This window comes from Glandiceps talaboti, chromosome 9 (assembly GCF_964340395.1).
Source record: "Glandiceps talaboti chromosome 9, keGlaTala1.1, whole genome shotgun sequence".
In the NCBI taxonomy this organism is placed as follows: domain Eukaryota; kingdom Metazoa; phylum Hemichordata; class Enteropneusta; family Spengelidae; genus Glandiceps; species Glandiceps talaboti.
In genome coordinates, this window is record NC_135557.1 from 21,952,754 (window position 1) to 21,968,858 (window position 16,105).

Here is a 16,105-nt window from a genome sequence, read left to right on the forward strand (position 1 = left end):
AGTTGTATCATTATTTACATACTCAATTTTTCAACATGAGGTTTATTAACCCTTTTACAAACAGATATTACACACACACATAGCTGTGAATGTATGATGTTCCATTACAGATGACTTGTATTTTACAGATCAGTACTGCTATAACTGCAACTTTTAGTATTAATATTCATATTTCTACTAATTCTATACTGCAAATTTAATGTTATATGTAATTGTTTTGGTTAATTCGGTGTGTCCCCTCCCTCCCTCTCTCTCTCTCTCTCTCTCTCTCTCTCTCTCTCTCTCTCTCTCTCTCTCTCTCTCTCTCTCTCTCTCTCTCTCTCTCTCTCTCTCTCTCTCTCTCTAAATAAGTTTTAAAAAGATTTGGCAATGTCTTTGTTGTACTTTGGTAGTTTTTTTTAATTGACAATTCTGTCAAACTACCCAATCTCAATATAAAAGTCACTCACAATGAAATGCAGCTCATTCAGTTTGATACAAAGTGTTGAGATCTTACCTTAATTCTCAATTAATCTCTGTACCAGTTACATATTACAAAAATATAGATGTTTTCTATAAAATATCAATTAGTCAGTTTCATCAAAATTAAAGAAAAATTATGTCTTTTAATCTAAAAGCAGTGCATAATTATAAAAATACTAAAATAGTTTTTGTATGCAGTATTAAACTTCCGAATTTATTCACAGGAATTCACTTTTTGTGAAGGATTTTAAAAAAGAAAAAGAAAGTGATCTATTCAGCATTATACCAAGCATGAGCCAGGTTTAACAAAAAGTATGGAATATATACTCTGGTCGTTCTACGTCACAACAATGCGTGTCTGTCATGACAACACATGTGTACGTTACTGGTTCTGCTTCTGTGATGATAGTCACGAATCTGGCAGAGGGACTAGTCCCTCACTTCTAGCGGCTTCGGTGCTCGTGTCGCACTTCACCTTAGAAAGGGACAATAGCCACGAGTAGAGTTCTTTAAAATGGGATAACAAATTAACAACTTATTCCTTTGTACAGGCAATGTTTTAAAACTTGGCAAGTACATTTTCATACCTCTTAATCATGGAATTCTACAATCTCCAAAATATATTCACATTTTATAAAGGAAATTTGCAAGTAAATAATGTGTAAATTTTGTTTTCTCACTTTTGTGGTATTTCTCTTTTTCATATCTTTTACACAAACATAAAAAATGCAAGTACTTCTACAAATATTAATGTTGGTAATCAGTAGATAAGATTAGCAAATTCTAAATGAAATTGTAATTTTTGCAAAACAATTTGATATTTGAGGGGAATAGTTTATTAATAGTATGGGCAATTTGTGAGTAAATAATCAATTAGTTTTCTTTGCTCTCTTCTTCAGAGCTCTTGCCCGTACATCTTTCATAAAATAGTACATAGCTTTGATATTAAGCCACTCTGGAAGTAAACCAATTAGAAGTCCCTGTAAATGAATGTGAAAAAAAGAAAAAAAATTATGATAATTAAAAACAGCTGGAAATGTTTATGTAGAAACATATTTGTGAATTATACAACCTTTGACTAAATCATCTATAATTCAAAAAGAGTATTAATCACTTGAAAGCTCAGAGTCAGCAAAATGGATCCATGGAAAACAACACTCACAATAAGCAAAGTGCCAAGCTTTGTATAAAAATCACCAAAGAAAACTTGACAACCTGTTTAGATGTTAACTCACTTCTAATGGCCAAAAATACACTTGACTACATGTTAGATGTTAACTCTTCTAATGGCCAAAAATACACTTGACTACATGTTAGATGTTAACTCTTCTAATGGCCAAAAATACACTTGACTACATGTTAGATGTTAACTCTTCTAATGGCCAAAAATACACTTGACTACATGTTAGATGTTAACTCTTCTAAAGGCCAAAAATACACTTGACTACATGTTAGATGTTAACTCTTCTAATGGCCAAAAATACACTTGACTACATGTTAGATGTTAACTCTTCTAATGGCCAAAAATACACTTGACTACATGTTAGATGTTAACTCTTCTAATGGCCAAAAATACACTTGACTACATGTTAGATGTTAAATATTCTAATGGCCAAAAATACACTTGACTACATGTTAGATGTTAACTCTTCTAATGGCCAAAAATAAACTTGACTGCATGTTAGATTTTGGTGGGTAATGATAAATTAACTTGAGAACTTGAGTGAATTTTACCTACTTGCTAACTCTTAATATTACAGGTGGTATTTATAGTATCTCTGGCCTTATAGTACCTTTGGCCAAGAACTAACATAACTAACACATAAATTTAGACAACCTACATTTTAGATTACCTTTGGCAAGGAATGTGATCATGTCATACTAAGTGTTGCATATGAAGTCGGCATGGAGACAGATTTGCATATATTTTGCCATGAGATCTGATTTGTATGTAGTGTTGTCATGTATACTGAACTGTATATGTATTTACCAAGGAGTCTGATTTGTAAGTAATGTTGACTTGCATGTAATGTTGCCATGGGTACTAACTTGTATGCCGTGTTGGAATGGAATCCAGCTGATGACTTGTATGTGGTGTTGCCATGGATACTGACATGTGTATACAGTGTTGCCATGACATAAATAGACTTGTATGTGGTGTTATCATGGATACTGATTTGTATATGTATAAGTGTTGCAATGGAATCTGATGACTTGTATGTGGTGTTGCCATGAATACTGACATATGTGTGCAGTGTTGCCATAACATAGACTTGCATGTGGTGTTGCCATGGATACTGCATTATGTGTATATGGATACCATATTATAATTGGTATCATAATTGATATACTGACCTGTAGATGATGAGTAATGTAACCATCAGATCTACTTTCTAAGCCTACTGTCATTACAGCTTGTCTGGCATAATCACTTCCTGATGGCACAAAAAAGGATGGCCTCATATTGGACATTTTAGTTGATACCAAGGCTGGTAAAACACTCTGTTGTAAAGAACAAAACAAAGTTTATGATGTTTAAATTATTTTAAGATAATTTCACTTGTTACTAGTTCTGGTCATTTAAACTCTACACACTGGACACTTTAATGAATTTGAGGTACTTTATTTTACTCTCAAGTTTATATTGAGAAGATACTGAAAAGTTGACGACATAATTCATTTTGACATAGTCATTCATAGTGAAATATATTAAAGTAACATTCATTAAAACTATCGCCAGGTATCACTATTTTCAAGTTCAAAATGAAATGTATGTCAAAGTTATTGGTTGGTTTATATTACTGATATACAGAATTATCAAATTCACTGACTCTGATCTGTTGACAAGGTGCTAGCTTGTAAGAAATTGTATGTAATTAAAATTAAGATAAAATACAGGGTATATGTCTGACAGAACACAACACACTTACCTGCATTATTATACCCTTTGTTTGGTATTCAACATTGAGTGCACGAGTGAAAAAATCCATGTATGCCTGTAAAAAAATTATGAATTTTAGTTAATAATGAATAAATTATAATAACAATCGTTACATTTATTCATCAAAATAAATTTGGAAATTATGGTCATCACTGAGCAGTACCCTAGTGTTTAAGACGAAGCAGTAGAAAACTGGAATAACCTGAGGAAACCTGCCTTGTTTGGCAGGGTCAAACTGAGCACCACCCTAGTGTTGAAGAAGCAGTAGGAGACTGGAGTACTCTGAGGAAACCTGCATTGTTCGGCAGGGTCAAACTGAGCATCAACCTTTTTACATACAGACCTGATTAATTTCAAATCAAACCCACCTGACATCGGGAGGGTTTAAACCCAGACTGCAGTGATGAAGAGACATACATGCTAACTGCTTGGCCACTGACATATGACAACAGTTAATTCCTCCAACAAAGAATGTACATTAAGTAATGTACTGCTAACACACTATACAAAGAATTAAGTACGCCTACCTTAGTTGCAGAATACACACTTAGTAATGGTACTGGTAACTTGGCTGAAGTTGAGGATATGTTTATGATTAGACCCTTCTTTCTGTAGCAAAGATTTGGGAGAAATAGAAAAAAATAAAGGAGAGAGGAAAATGGCACAAAATTATCAATACATTACTGTAACTGCAGTATCTGTAACTTTATTACATAACAATAGCTTCAGAAGGTATAGTAAAACAACAAAAATAACAGTAACTGTTTAAAAAAGTAACAACAAATTCTCTGAAATTAGATAAACAAATTATAAACAATAAAAAACATTTACTTTTAAAAAGTAACAATAAAACAAATTCTCTGAAATTGAATCAAGAGATTATAAACAAAAACAAATTAACTGTTAAAAGAGGAAAAATACAATAAATTCTCTGAAAACGAATTAAAAAATTATATACCTTTCAAGAGTCAAAATTCCAATAAGGGCGAGATGGTTTGTTATAATCTTAATAAAAGAAAATTGTTTATCTATTTTATTATCATTTATTCCTCCTTCCAACCCCACCCCACCCCACCCCACCCCCAATTGATAGCATAGAATTATTGTACAATTAGTGGCTGATTCTTATACTGGGGTTTTTAATTTATCACATGAAATCTTTTTGAATATTATGTGGAAGTACAATGCCTTTCACTATGGTAACATAAATGTTTGCGACAGGATAAACACAATTTATCACCATAGTAACCTACCTTTGAACCATTTGTGGTAACACAATCCTTGTCATTTTTGTAACAGCTAGGATATTAACAGCAATTATATCACTGATGAACTGTTGATAAAAGAAAAACAATTAAATGGGGAACAAAATGAGTTTATACATTTTGGGGTGTAATACTTTGATGCATGTTAATACATTACTTGCAGTATTCTACTCATGTATACTGAAGCATGCAAAACTATTACTAGCAATTTACTGAACTCAAACCTTGTATTAAGATATGTTATAAGTGAACTCATGAAGTAATTTGTTATACATATACATACAAAAATGTTGAAAAAATTGCAAATATGTTCTTAACAATTTCATAGGACACTTGTAATGTTATAGAAGGCATACATCAACATTAATATTAAAATAATACACCAGTTGAAATTAAAGTTTTCTCATTAATTTAAAAAAAATTTTTAATCAACTTGTGTCCGTTTAACAAATCAAGACTATTTGGCTACCAACACAAGAATGTCATATCGCGATATTGTTGCAGTAAATATGAAGTGTTATTTAATAAATCAATCATGTTGTATTTTTCATTTTTCATTTTTTTTTCTTATTAAGAAATAAGAGGGAGTATTGAGTTAACTTTTCATTTGTCGCAAATTGAATTTAAAATTTAAATTAAAAGTTACAAATTTTTTTTTAAAATTTATTTTGACACAAATCAAGAGAAATGTTAAAGAAAGAAACCTCACCTTGTCAACATCTGGAATATCCAGGAAATATTCAGCATAAGACACATTAATACCAACATTGTTCACAAGAACGCCAATTTGTAGTCCTTCCAATGTCTTGGTAACGACATCATAGATTTCTTCTCCACCAGTAAAGTCTACAACTACAATCTTTGTCTTCACATTGTACTTTGTTTCTTTAAGAAATAAAAAGAAGATAATTGAAATATATGGTCTTGATCCAGATACATTCTGAAAGACTACTCATTCTGTACCCTGCAGTAGCTCTGTATAGTAGATGGATAGTATATTTGTACATGTAAGTTGTTTACATTTACAGTGTTGTATTTTGTTACCATATTCTGTGATAATATGAGTCAAATATAAAGAAATTGATTGTTTGATTGATTGAGTGAGTGAGTGAGTGAGTGAGTGAGTGAGTGAGTGAGTGAGTGAGTGAGTGAGGGAGGGAGGGAGGGAGGGAGGGATGGATGGATGGATGGATGGATGACTGGATGGGTGGGTGGGTGGGTGGGTGGGTGGATGGATGGGTGGGCAGATGGATGGGTGGGTGGGTGGTTGGTTTATTGGTTGTTTGCATGGTTTGTTGGTTGGTGGTTGGTTGTTTGATTGGTGGTTGGTTGGTTGGTTGGTTGGTTGGTTGATTGATTGATTGATTGTTTGGTTGGTTGGGTGGTAAGTCAGTTTAGTGGTTTCATGGTTTGTTGGTTGATTGTTTGTTTGTTTGTTTGTTTGTTTGTTGGTTGGTTGGTTGGTTGGAGTGTTGGTTTACTGGTTGGCTGCATAGTTCATTAGTTGGTTGGTCAGTCTGTTGGTCATATCATAATATCTAAGAACCAACTTAATGTTGTTTGTATGAATATCTTCGAAATTGTCATTACCCTGTTATGAGAGTACACTGTGAATTTTAGGTAAGGCTATCAAATGTACACATTCTTTCATGAACAAATTCAGAGATATTGAACGTTTGAACTAAAAGTATGAAGACATAGAAGTCTCTAAATCGTGTAAATATAACATAATGTGTTCAATGTAACATGATATGAAAAGTTTCTGTTGTTTATATTCAGTCTATTTTTCACCTACCAATTTCCATGGCAACCTGTAGTTCGTCTTTAAAACATCACAATAAGACAATATTCAGTCTATTCTTAACTATAACCAATTTCCGTGATCTCAATAACAGATTTATAATTCTTCACTTACCAGTTTCCATGGCAACCTTCTGTAGTTCATCTTTAAATCATCACAATAAGATTTATTTGGTCTATTCTTCACTTACCTATTTCCTTGGCAACATTCTCTAGTTTGTCTCTAGATCGACTCAATAAGACAATATTTAGCCCTCTCTTTGCTAGTTCTTCTGCGTAGGCCTTACCAATACCATCTGTGCTACCTGTAACAGCTAAAGGTCAAAGGTCAAACAAGGTCAGTCTGTAGATTGATCACATCATGATCATGGCATCACATCTCATAGATTTTCTCCTTCAAAGAATCCATGGTTTGTGGCAATCGGTGATGTCAGAGTCAGGCCAATTGCTTAAATCACAATACTTATATAGTGTCAAGCAACAATGGATTGGGATAAGCAGAATGTTTGTAACATATCACTTAGCACGCGATAACAAGAAGAACGTTAATTATCATATCAATTAGAGTTAGAAAGGAAAAAAATATCGATGTATAAAGAAGCTCCGGTTTATGTTCAGAAATAATCGTGACACCCCCCCCCCCCCCACGCTTGGGGGAAGGGGTGTTTGGCAAGGTAATGGGTACAGTGTACTCTGGTGGGTTGAAATTACAAGTGCTACAAAAATGTAAAAAAATAAGCATCAAAAGTCTATCATCCTTTCAGAAACTAAAGGTCAACCCTGAAAGTGTCGGACAATGTGAAAATCAGCAAACCTGGTAACTATGTTGTCCAAAATATGGATTCAAAAGTCTTACACCCGTTTAAAAAAGGGGCTACATAATATTTTTAAAAAAATCATGAATCAAAAGTCTATAAGAGTCGAGAAAGGGTTACTAATACTATACTAATGATAATATGCGAGTAACCCTTATCCCCACCCCTATGAATACCCCCCCCCCTCTCATCCCACCCCGTGTGAAACATAATGAACTAACCTGCCCATGGTCCGAATGACTTGATATCAGCATGCAATCTTAACACTGGACTCAAATAAAATACTTTGACTATATGAATCAAAGTCCATAGTATTCGTATACATACATAGGTAACAGTAACCAACCCAACTAACTTTAACACTGGTTGAACACTTCCGAAAATATCAGTAATATCAAACTGCATTTTAGATGTTATAATAATGCCACCTGTGAATGAATTTCAGCAGGTTTAGTTATGGTTATATAAAACACAGTGTTACAAATTAATCGAACATAATATACGGTGGTGTCACTTCAATACCAAACCCAGTCAATACCAAACCGAGCCTTATGTGTATCGTATGACCTGACTTTGACCTGAAGAGGTGAGCTGTCTGACGTATGGTGGCGCTATATATTCTGATTCCGTAGTAGTCGGAGAGACATTCACCTCAAAATCCCGGCATCGATAAACTATTATTTTCAAGGCGGTTAATCGACATAACAATAGTACAGTGATTGTTGTGGGTGAAATGGAAAGGCATTCTAAACTAACATGTAAGTGAGGGGGGTATTTCTATTGGAATTTGACTAAATGATTATAAATTGGTTTTAACTGTAACTTCCTTTGAAGCTGCTTATACAATTAAACGCGGGTACCTTTCCCAACCAGGTAATAATGAACATAAACATTTACATGCCTAGTTCTTATTCAAGTAGTGAACGGTATATAGCCTGTATAGCCTGTATAAGCTTCTGCTAAAAATTAACACTTGAGCAGTATATGTTTCGCAAATAGGTCAACGGACAAACAACTTACCACAACTAGTAAGATATAATCAAACTGGTAAGTATATAACGAGAAAATTTGAGTATATCTACATAAAACATAATGATAATACAATAACAAGTAAAAAAAACAAATACATAGACACATGTATGTCGACATTAGAATCACGTGATACAAATAGAATGGTAGATACATATACCAACTATGAGTTAGTACTGGTCAGTCTGTCCTACATATCATACAGTCGATGTTAAGTAACCTTTATTTACTGAGTTCAGGTCTTGACCCGTGTATTATACTGTCGCTGTTTAGGTCATGCTTACATTTTTGACAGTCCTGGCAAATTGTAAATGAATTCTGACAGTCTGGTCTCATATATTAGAATAGGCCAATAATCTACGTGTTAATATCTGACCTTTAGTGACCTCTAGATATTGACGTCAGTCCAATACTACCTGCATAGTTCATTCCATAGTAAGGAGTCAGATGTGCAGTATTCTTTTATTTGTAACGATTTATCAATTCACAAAACGTTACTAAGAAGTAGATGACCCCATCGCATCTGAAGGTAAGTTTCGTGTGCTTAGTAAATTTGTATAGCCCCTACCCAGAACCATTTTGACTGTTTTTGGGACTGAATGATTTACTGTCTTATAGGAGATCTGAGGTTTGATAAATACACACTCCCAATCAGCATTAAAATACATACAAACTTAAGGTTTAAGAAACTATATTAATTTATTTTTCACAATGTGATATATATAACTATTTACAAGTCCATGTACATGTCCCCCCTCTCTCCCTCTCCCTCTCCCTCTCCCTCTCCCGCTCTCTCTCTCTCTCTCTCTCTCTCTCTCTCTCTCTCTCTCTCTCTCTCTCTCTCTCTCTCTCTCTCTCTCTCTCTCTCTCTCTCTCTCTCTCTCTCTCTCTCTCTCTCTCTCTCATGCACACAGACACAGTTACGTACAAATGCATATACCGTACAAAATCAACGACCGTAAACAAACGTTTTACAGAAGATAATGGCGTACGATAATTTGCAGAGACACTCGTCGTTAACAGGACACCATGTATAGATATAAGCTGTATACAGAGCAAGGACGTGTCAGGTCAGGTAATGTTATGTCTGACTGACAGAATAAAATACATATAGGACGTAAACAATTACTTCATATTCAGCTCAGATTGCTGTCCAATTCAAATTCATGACAGGGACAACAATTAATGTGGGGTCCCTGTCGTACTCTGTACCACATACTCCGACGTGTTGATGCTGTATTCATGACCATTGACCAGGCTATTGGTACTATATACCAGCATATTGTCAGCCATTTTTGCTATCTATCTTAACATCCATTAACGTATATAGTATGTACTCAACTTAGGGTAATTTGAATATCTATCTATCTATCTATCTATCTATCTGTCTGTCTGTCTGTCTGTCTGTCTGTCTGTCTGCCTGCCTGCCTGCCTGCCTGCCTGCCTGTCTGTCTGTCTGTCTGTCTGTCTGTCTGTCTGTCCCTTTATCTGTCTGTCTGTCTGTCTGTCTGTCTGTCTGTCTGTCTGTCTGTCTGTCTGTCTGTTGTCGGCATTTATTTTATCTTTATTTTGTTTGTAACGGAAGTTTGTTTATTTCGATAACATATGTAAAAATAACAGAACCACGTTCCACATGAGTGTGGGTAGTTAGGGGTATTTATCCTTAGTAACACTGTCGTTCCGTTCATGAAAGTAAGGGCCCAGAGAACACTACATGCACTCGTGTCGTGCAAATGCCCCAAGTACGACATACTTGCATTCACGTGTCATGGCGGTTATGTCATAAGAATTGAGGTCTTTCGGATTGTCACAATTAAGCCTTATGCCATGACTATGTCTCATTCTAAGGAAAAGAGACGAATTTATTGTTACCATACTTAATCTAATCTAATCTAATCTAATCTAATGTAATCTAATCTAATCTAATCCAAAATAATTTATACGCTTGTTACGTACAGTATTACTCAAGATATCAATATAATATTACTATCATTATAATAGATATTAAAGATATACGATAATTTTGTATCAAACTGCCTTCGTTATCTGAAAATTAGAATATTAATAAATTGCTGACCATTTCTATCTTTCTATAGCATTCAGTCAAATATATTACATGTAACATCTACCCTTTGAGATGGCAGGTAACGCAACAACAAACCATGTTATGTTATCGTACGAGTGGAACCAATTATCAATGGTAAAACAAATCAAAGAAGAGTTAGAGAAGAGAGGATACAAAACATGGATGGATTTAAGTCACATGAGAAGTAAGAATTACAATTCAATGATATGTTTCTGTAATGTTAGAAGTAAGAATGAATTGTAAAGTTAATCAACAACTTAAATGCTGGAAGATAGCCTCCTAACGACTTCCGCATATTGCAATTGGCAAAAAACACACCAGAAGAGAGGAGAGACAAGCAAAGATTCAAACTTGGATGGATTACTGTTTGGTGAAACAAAACAAACAAACAAACAAACAGTTAGACAAAATGGAACCAATACATACTAGCTGCTATGAGAGGTAACGACAAAGACACAAGGTGTATGAGATTCCTTACAATGTTAACGTCAGCACATTCCACACAGTGACACAGGGCCTAATTTGCAAATCTTTCATCAGCAGGGATTTTCGGAATACACCCAATACCTAATTCTATTTGTGAATGTAAATGAAAATCATAAATTCTAAAATTTCGCAAGTAATCTCCGACAAGTGAGATTCACAGTCATGCGACTAATAAGGTAACTTTCAAATTCAAATACAGACTGTCACTATCATTCCTTTTAGTACGAATACAACATTAGCCAGCAACTTCGAAAGTATTCTTTTATATGCAGCATAATAAGAGTTGTTTACATCTCTTCAGGACTAATGTTTTCGATTAGTCAAGGTTTTTAGACTGATCTTTCAATAGTGTTGCAAACTTTCTGTGTATATGCCATCTCCGACCTTACTATTATACAAGCCATTGATGTTCAGTAAACCCGCCACACACTATATTTATTCTAACTGATGATAAATCCAGTTCATTTCCTACTAGTTTGCAATGAAGATTCGGTTAAGCTACAAATATTAAGAATAACTATTCATTAAAGGTGACACCAATAGATCCATGACAGAAGGTGTAGACGTTGCTGATGTCATCGTTATGTGTATATCACGTGCTTACAAAGGTTCTGATGATTGCCAGACAGAAATGAGATATGCAGATGAAATGCAGAAGGCAATTATACCATTGAAGATTGAAAAAGACGCCGAATTCGGTGAGATGTACTTTTGATGTCCTGGTATATGTCTACTCGCTGAACTTGTGACTTTAATTGGCGACACTAGTACTCTATATATGCAGTATGTCCCAATAGCAATTTTGAACCTTTTTATCGAGTTTTAGAAACCATCGTCGTAAACTACAGCCTCTTTTACGGCATCGTCCAAGATTGGTGCAATGGACAGTGATTACATTATATCAGTTATATATATATATATATATATATATATATATATATATATATATATATATATATATATATATATATATATATATATATATATATATATATATATATATAGTTTCACAGTAAAACTCCGAGTTACAACCAAGAAAGAGTTCCAGAACTACCAAAACTATATATATATATATCAAGTCATATGTAAATTTACACACATACAACTACTTAAAAACAAGAGAACTAGTGCAACCATTTACATTTACTGCTGACATTATGTAAATTTGGACGAATAATCATCTATTGGACATTCTTTAAGGATTAATATTGTGATCATAATGTCTGGTTGAAATTGCTTCAAGACATGCTGTATAGCGAACGAATAAACCCGAGTCACAAATTCAGCGAGTATACACATACCGGTACTACGTCTTTGCGAATTAACTGTAATTATATTTGTAATTAGTGAACTACAAAACGTCTTGTATGTTACATTCCAATATAAAATTTTGTCATTGCTAATTGCGTCACTACTGGATGACGCATGCTCTTCGTTCACAGTTTATTCTTCTAAGAATCACTCCTATTTTAACATTATTTTTTTCTTATTGTCTTCTAGAAGAAAACGAAATATAAATTGACTGAATAATCTTATAATCTATAACATGGATTGTATGTTTTTCACTCACGCTTTCAAAAAAAAATTTTTAATAAAGAATCAAGCACTGCTATAGTCCTTTAAAAATGCAATAGTATTAATTCGAAGTTTAAATTCATATTTGCTACCAAATCCTGGCAGATGCTACAATTAAGTTTTTTTTTTAAATTAACAGATGGATGGCTTTGTACCATTATTGGTAATAGGAAATGGATTGACTTCTCTGATGTGTCGAAATTTGATCATGCTTTAGACCAGCTTGATGGTGAATTAGTTGCAAAGGGTGTTAAAGTTGGATCTGTTGATAATAAAAGTAGCCTGAATAAAGATAGTGGTAAGTGTCATTAATATGATCGTTTTTTAGGTTCTTTGTAAAGTATTCTATTAAAGGTATTCATGGTTTAAGAACATTTTAATATCTCATCGTAATACTACATTACACAAAATATATGCATATTTTGAAGAAATCAAATGCTGCTTTTACTAACAATCGTAGGACCATGCCATGGAAAACATACTTTGGGATAGTAGCAGAACATGGAAAACAGTAGTAACATATATATATATATATATATATATATATATATATATATATATATATATATATATATATATATATATATATATATATATATATATATATATATATATATATATATATATATATATATAACTCGGTGAGTATCAATCTGCTATAAGACAGAGTGTCTGATGATCGCAATATGCGTGAAACTCCGAGTTACACCCAAGAAAGAGTTCCAGTACTACCAAAACTATATATATATATATATATATATATATATATATATAGGAAGTCAGTGGTAAGATTTGTCCGTAGTACAGTGCTCGATACGTCTGCACGCAGAGCGGAGTATATGTTGAGGGTAGAAGAAAATCAAGTCGGGTTTTTCGTCTCTACAAGCCTGTTTCGTGAGTAAATCACTCGTCAGGAGATGTTGATGTACATATATATATATACTAATTGTGCATAGTAAGACCACTGGAAATTTTACCATACATATTTCTAAATAAGCATACAGTTATGCAATGTAATAAGTCCAGAGGAAGCACTTGAATAAATTCTTCTTTCTTTACAGGTACATCAAAGTGGTCAGAAAAGGTTATAGGTCAGGAAGGTCAAGGTCCATTAGAGTTCAACCATCACAATGGTCTAGCCTGGACTCCATCTGGTTTGTTACTGGTCGCAGATAAAGATAATCACCGAATTCAGATATTGAATGGTGATTTGAAATATGTCGATAAGATAACATTTGAGGGGAAATTTACACAGCCCTTCTGTCCATTGGACATAGCAGTGTCTAATGATAATATGTATTACATACATGATGTTGAGAATAAACAAGTTATTGTCACAAATGAAAGTAAGAAGATAATTAGAATTATCTGTCAAAATGAAAATATTCTTTGCATAGCTTTGATGGGTAATTATGTTATGACCACTGACTACAGTGGTCATAGATTGATGATGTTTACTACAATGGGAGAAAAGGTAACAGAGATCAAAGGGCAAGGTCAAGGTGAAGGCCAGTTTAATTATCCCTTTTCAGTGGTTGTAACACATGACCAGAAGGTTGTTGTTTCCGACCTAGCAAATCATAGGATACAGTATTTTGATTCAAGCCTGAAGTTCTTATCTTCACATGGCAGTATAGGGTCTGGCCAAAACCAATTAAATATGCCACTTGGCCTTGATGCTGATCATAAAAATAATATTTATATTTGTGATCATGTCAACAAGAGAGTAGTCATGGTAACAGAGAAGAAAGAGATTACAATTATACATTCTTGTATCGAGAGACCAAGGTTCATAGCAATTAGAGAAGGTACGACAACCAGAATTGCTGTATCACATTACCACAAACACCACATCACAGTGTTGAATTTGTGAAATTATAAACGGCATATCAAGTATATTTCAGAACGATATCAAACATAGAATACTTTCGAAAGAAGCACGTTTGAGTTGTTCAGATCTGGTGTGAATTGCACTAATTTAACCAAGTCTGTTTATTCCAGTTGTCATCATATCCATGTACTTCTTAAAGCCATGAAAAGAAAATGTTGGGGATTTGGGCAAAAACATTGCATATCATATCTAGTACAAGTGATAACAATTGTAAAACTAACTCTATATGCAGTAATATCACTTTATCATATCAATTATCATTATTCTGCCATTTTATGTTAATATAAATTTAGTTGTCAATCATTTGATATATGTGTTGTGTAACAAAGAACTTTGATATATGATTTGATCTTAAAATTTTCTGGCTAACTTTTAGTTCCTAATTGAGATGGTAATGTACATGATTATATCCTGTTATTCTTAAAAAAATAGTTGTTTGGTTGAAAATGCAACACTTGAATAAATATGGTTTCTGTTTTACAACCTTAGTTGTCAAAACAGCAACTTTATAGTAGTAATCTTTTCATTTGTAACAATAAAAGCCTTACCACCCACCTGAGACGATGTCTTTATTTTCACTCTGGGTGAGTGCAAAGACGTTTGTTTTTGTGTTTCAACATTACTGAACAGTATAGATGGCAGATCACCAATTGTACCGCCCGTGAACAAAGTCACTCATGTGTTGATTGATTATAACATGTAAAGCCCAAAGGCAACTTGAAGAATGTCTAGAATGTAAGACATTGAGTTACTACCTGTTATCACGTGACCTTAGATTAACGTTTGAGTATTGTTTGCCTTAGACTTTAAATGATTATATTTACAATTGACAGTGTTATGCAAAATGTATTATTTCATTGTAATATTGGAAAGAAACGGTTTAAATTTGTGCCATTTAAGAGTGTATGTTTACTATAATTATTGTAGTATAATATCTACAGGTGTAGCAAACGACATTTTATAAAATCACACAAATGGATTAGACTAGCAAACAAAATGTTATGATGTCATAGTATGCATTTCACTAACATCCATCCATAGTATTGTCATATACTTTAAAGAACAAATAAATATGATATTGACATTACGGGACGAACCGGTACCTATTTGTTTCCTATTCCGCGAAGGGCCTACTGTACGTGAGAGGTCAACAACGGGGTCAAATTGAATATTCATAAGGCAGTATATTACCGTCTGGTTTACAACGATTTTGTTCCTACTTGAGATATTCATGTATGTCACTAGACCCCATATTATTGTGCCAGTGTATTAATGTTTATGAATCAAGGAGATGCCTAAACTGGATAATGGTACATCAAAATTAAAATGTATTTCCCCCCAAATTGCTTAAATTTCTAGTTGCTCTTTGACAAATTTATGCTGTATTAATGGTGCCTCCTCCACAAAATTTTAATTTTAGATCCACTTTCTTCCAGTCCCTTAAGATATGATTATCCCCTGGTTTGTAAAATGAGTAAAATTAAACTGCTGGAAAGATTGATGTAAAATTCAGTGGTCATGTTTCTTGGGTTGTAAAGATGAAGAGTAGATCATGACATGGTGAGCCCATCAGTGTTATGCTAATTAAATAAATAGATTTGGTTATTGAGCTCTAGGCTTCTGAAAACAGAGTAATGGATGCTGGGAGGATTTACGATAGACCAGCCGTGTGTGTTTCATAAAATATCCATAACATTACAAGTAAGCATCTTTTTAATTTATTTTATTTTATTAATCTTTCATATACAGACACCA

The 16,105-nt window shown here is 33.6% G+C and overlaps 2 protein-coding genes across 3 annotated transcripts; one reads left to right on the forward strand and one right to left on the reverse strand.

The window, feature by feature from the left end:
* Window positions 1-1,294: 1,294 nt before the first annotated feature.
* Window positions 1,295-7,688, reverse strand: LOC144439966 (very-long-chain 3-oxoacyl-CoA reductase-like). Its single transcript, XM_078129197.1, has 8 exons — window positions 7,505-7,688; window positions 6,660-6,782; window positions 5,378-5,553; window positions 4,657-4,736; window positions 3,931-4,012; window positions 3,393-3,458; window positions 2,818-2,964; window positions 1,295-1,442 (listed from the first exon to the last, which is right to left on the reverse strand). The coding sequence occupies exons 1-8, from the start codon at window positions 7,686-7,688 to the stop codon at window positions 1,332-1,334; spliced, it is 969 nt and encodes a 322-aa protein (XP_077985323.1). The 3' UTR covers window positions 1,295-1,331.
* A 224-nt stretch (window positions 7,689-7,912) lies between these two features.
* LOC144440378 (uncharacterized) lies at window positions 7,913-14,615 on the forward strand. 2 transcript variants are annotated; one of them, XM_078129746.1, is made up of 5 exons: window positions 7,913-8,041; window positions 10,409-10,582; window positions 11,415-11,582; window positions 12,599-12,757; window positions 13,521-14,615. In XM_078129746.1, exons 2-5 carry the CDS (start codon window positions 10,450-10,452, stop codon window positions 14,330-14,332), a joined length of 1,272 nt encoding a protein of 423 aa, XP_077985872.1. In that variant the 5' UTR covers window positions 7,913-8,041; window positions 10,409-10,449; the 3' UTR covers window positions 14,333-14,615. The 2 variants fall into 2 exon arrangements, with proteins under 2 accessions (XP_077985872.1, XP_077985873.1); XM_078129747.1 differs by lacking the exon at window positions 7,913-8,041 and adding an exon at window positions 8,754-8,841.
* The last annotated feature ends 1,490 nt before the right edge of the window (window positions 14,616-16,105 follow it).

What these genes read in the sequence shown, in the direction of transcription:
- LOC144439966 (XM_078129197.1), bottom strand. Translation starts at nt 7,688, where the DNA reads ATGCAGTTTGATATTACTGATATTTTCGGAAGTGTTCAACCAGTGTTA. An exon ending in GTCATTCGGACCATGGGCAG is followed by an intron (nt 6,783 to 7,504) that starts GTTAGTTCATTA and finishes TTTGACCTTTAG; the next exon opens with CTGTTACAGGTAGCACAGAT. An exon ending in GAATGTTGCCAAGGAAATAG is followed by an intron (nt 5,554 to 6,659) that starts GTAAGTGAAGAA and finishes TATTTCTTAAAG; the next exon opens with AAACAAAGTACAATGTGAAG.
- LOC144440378 (XM_078129746.1), top strand. Translation starts at nt 10,450, where the DNA reads ATGGCAGGTAACGCAACAACAAACCATGTTATGTTATCGTACGAGTGG. An exon ending in GGATTTAAGTCACATGAGAA is followed by an intron (nt 10,583 to 11,414) that starts GTAAGAATTACA and finishes TATTCATTAAAG; the next exon opens with GTGACACCAATAGATCCATG. An exon ending in TGAAAAAGACGCCGAATTCG is followed by an intron (nt 11,583 to 12,598) that starts GTGAGATGTACT and finishes TTAAATTAACAG; the next exon opens with ATGGATGGCTTTGTACCATT.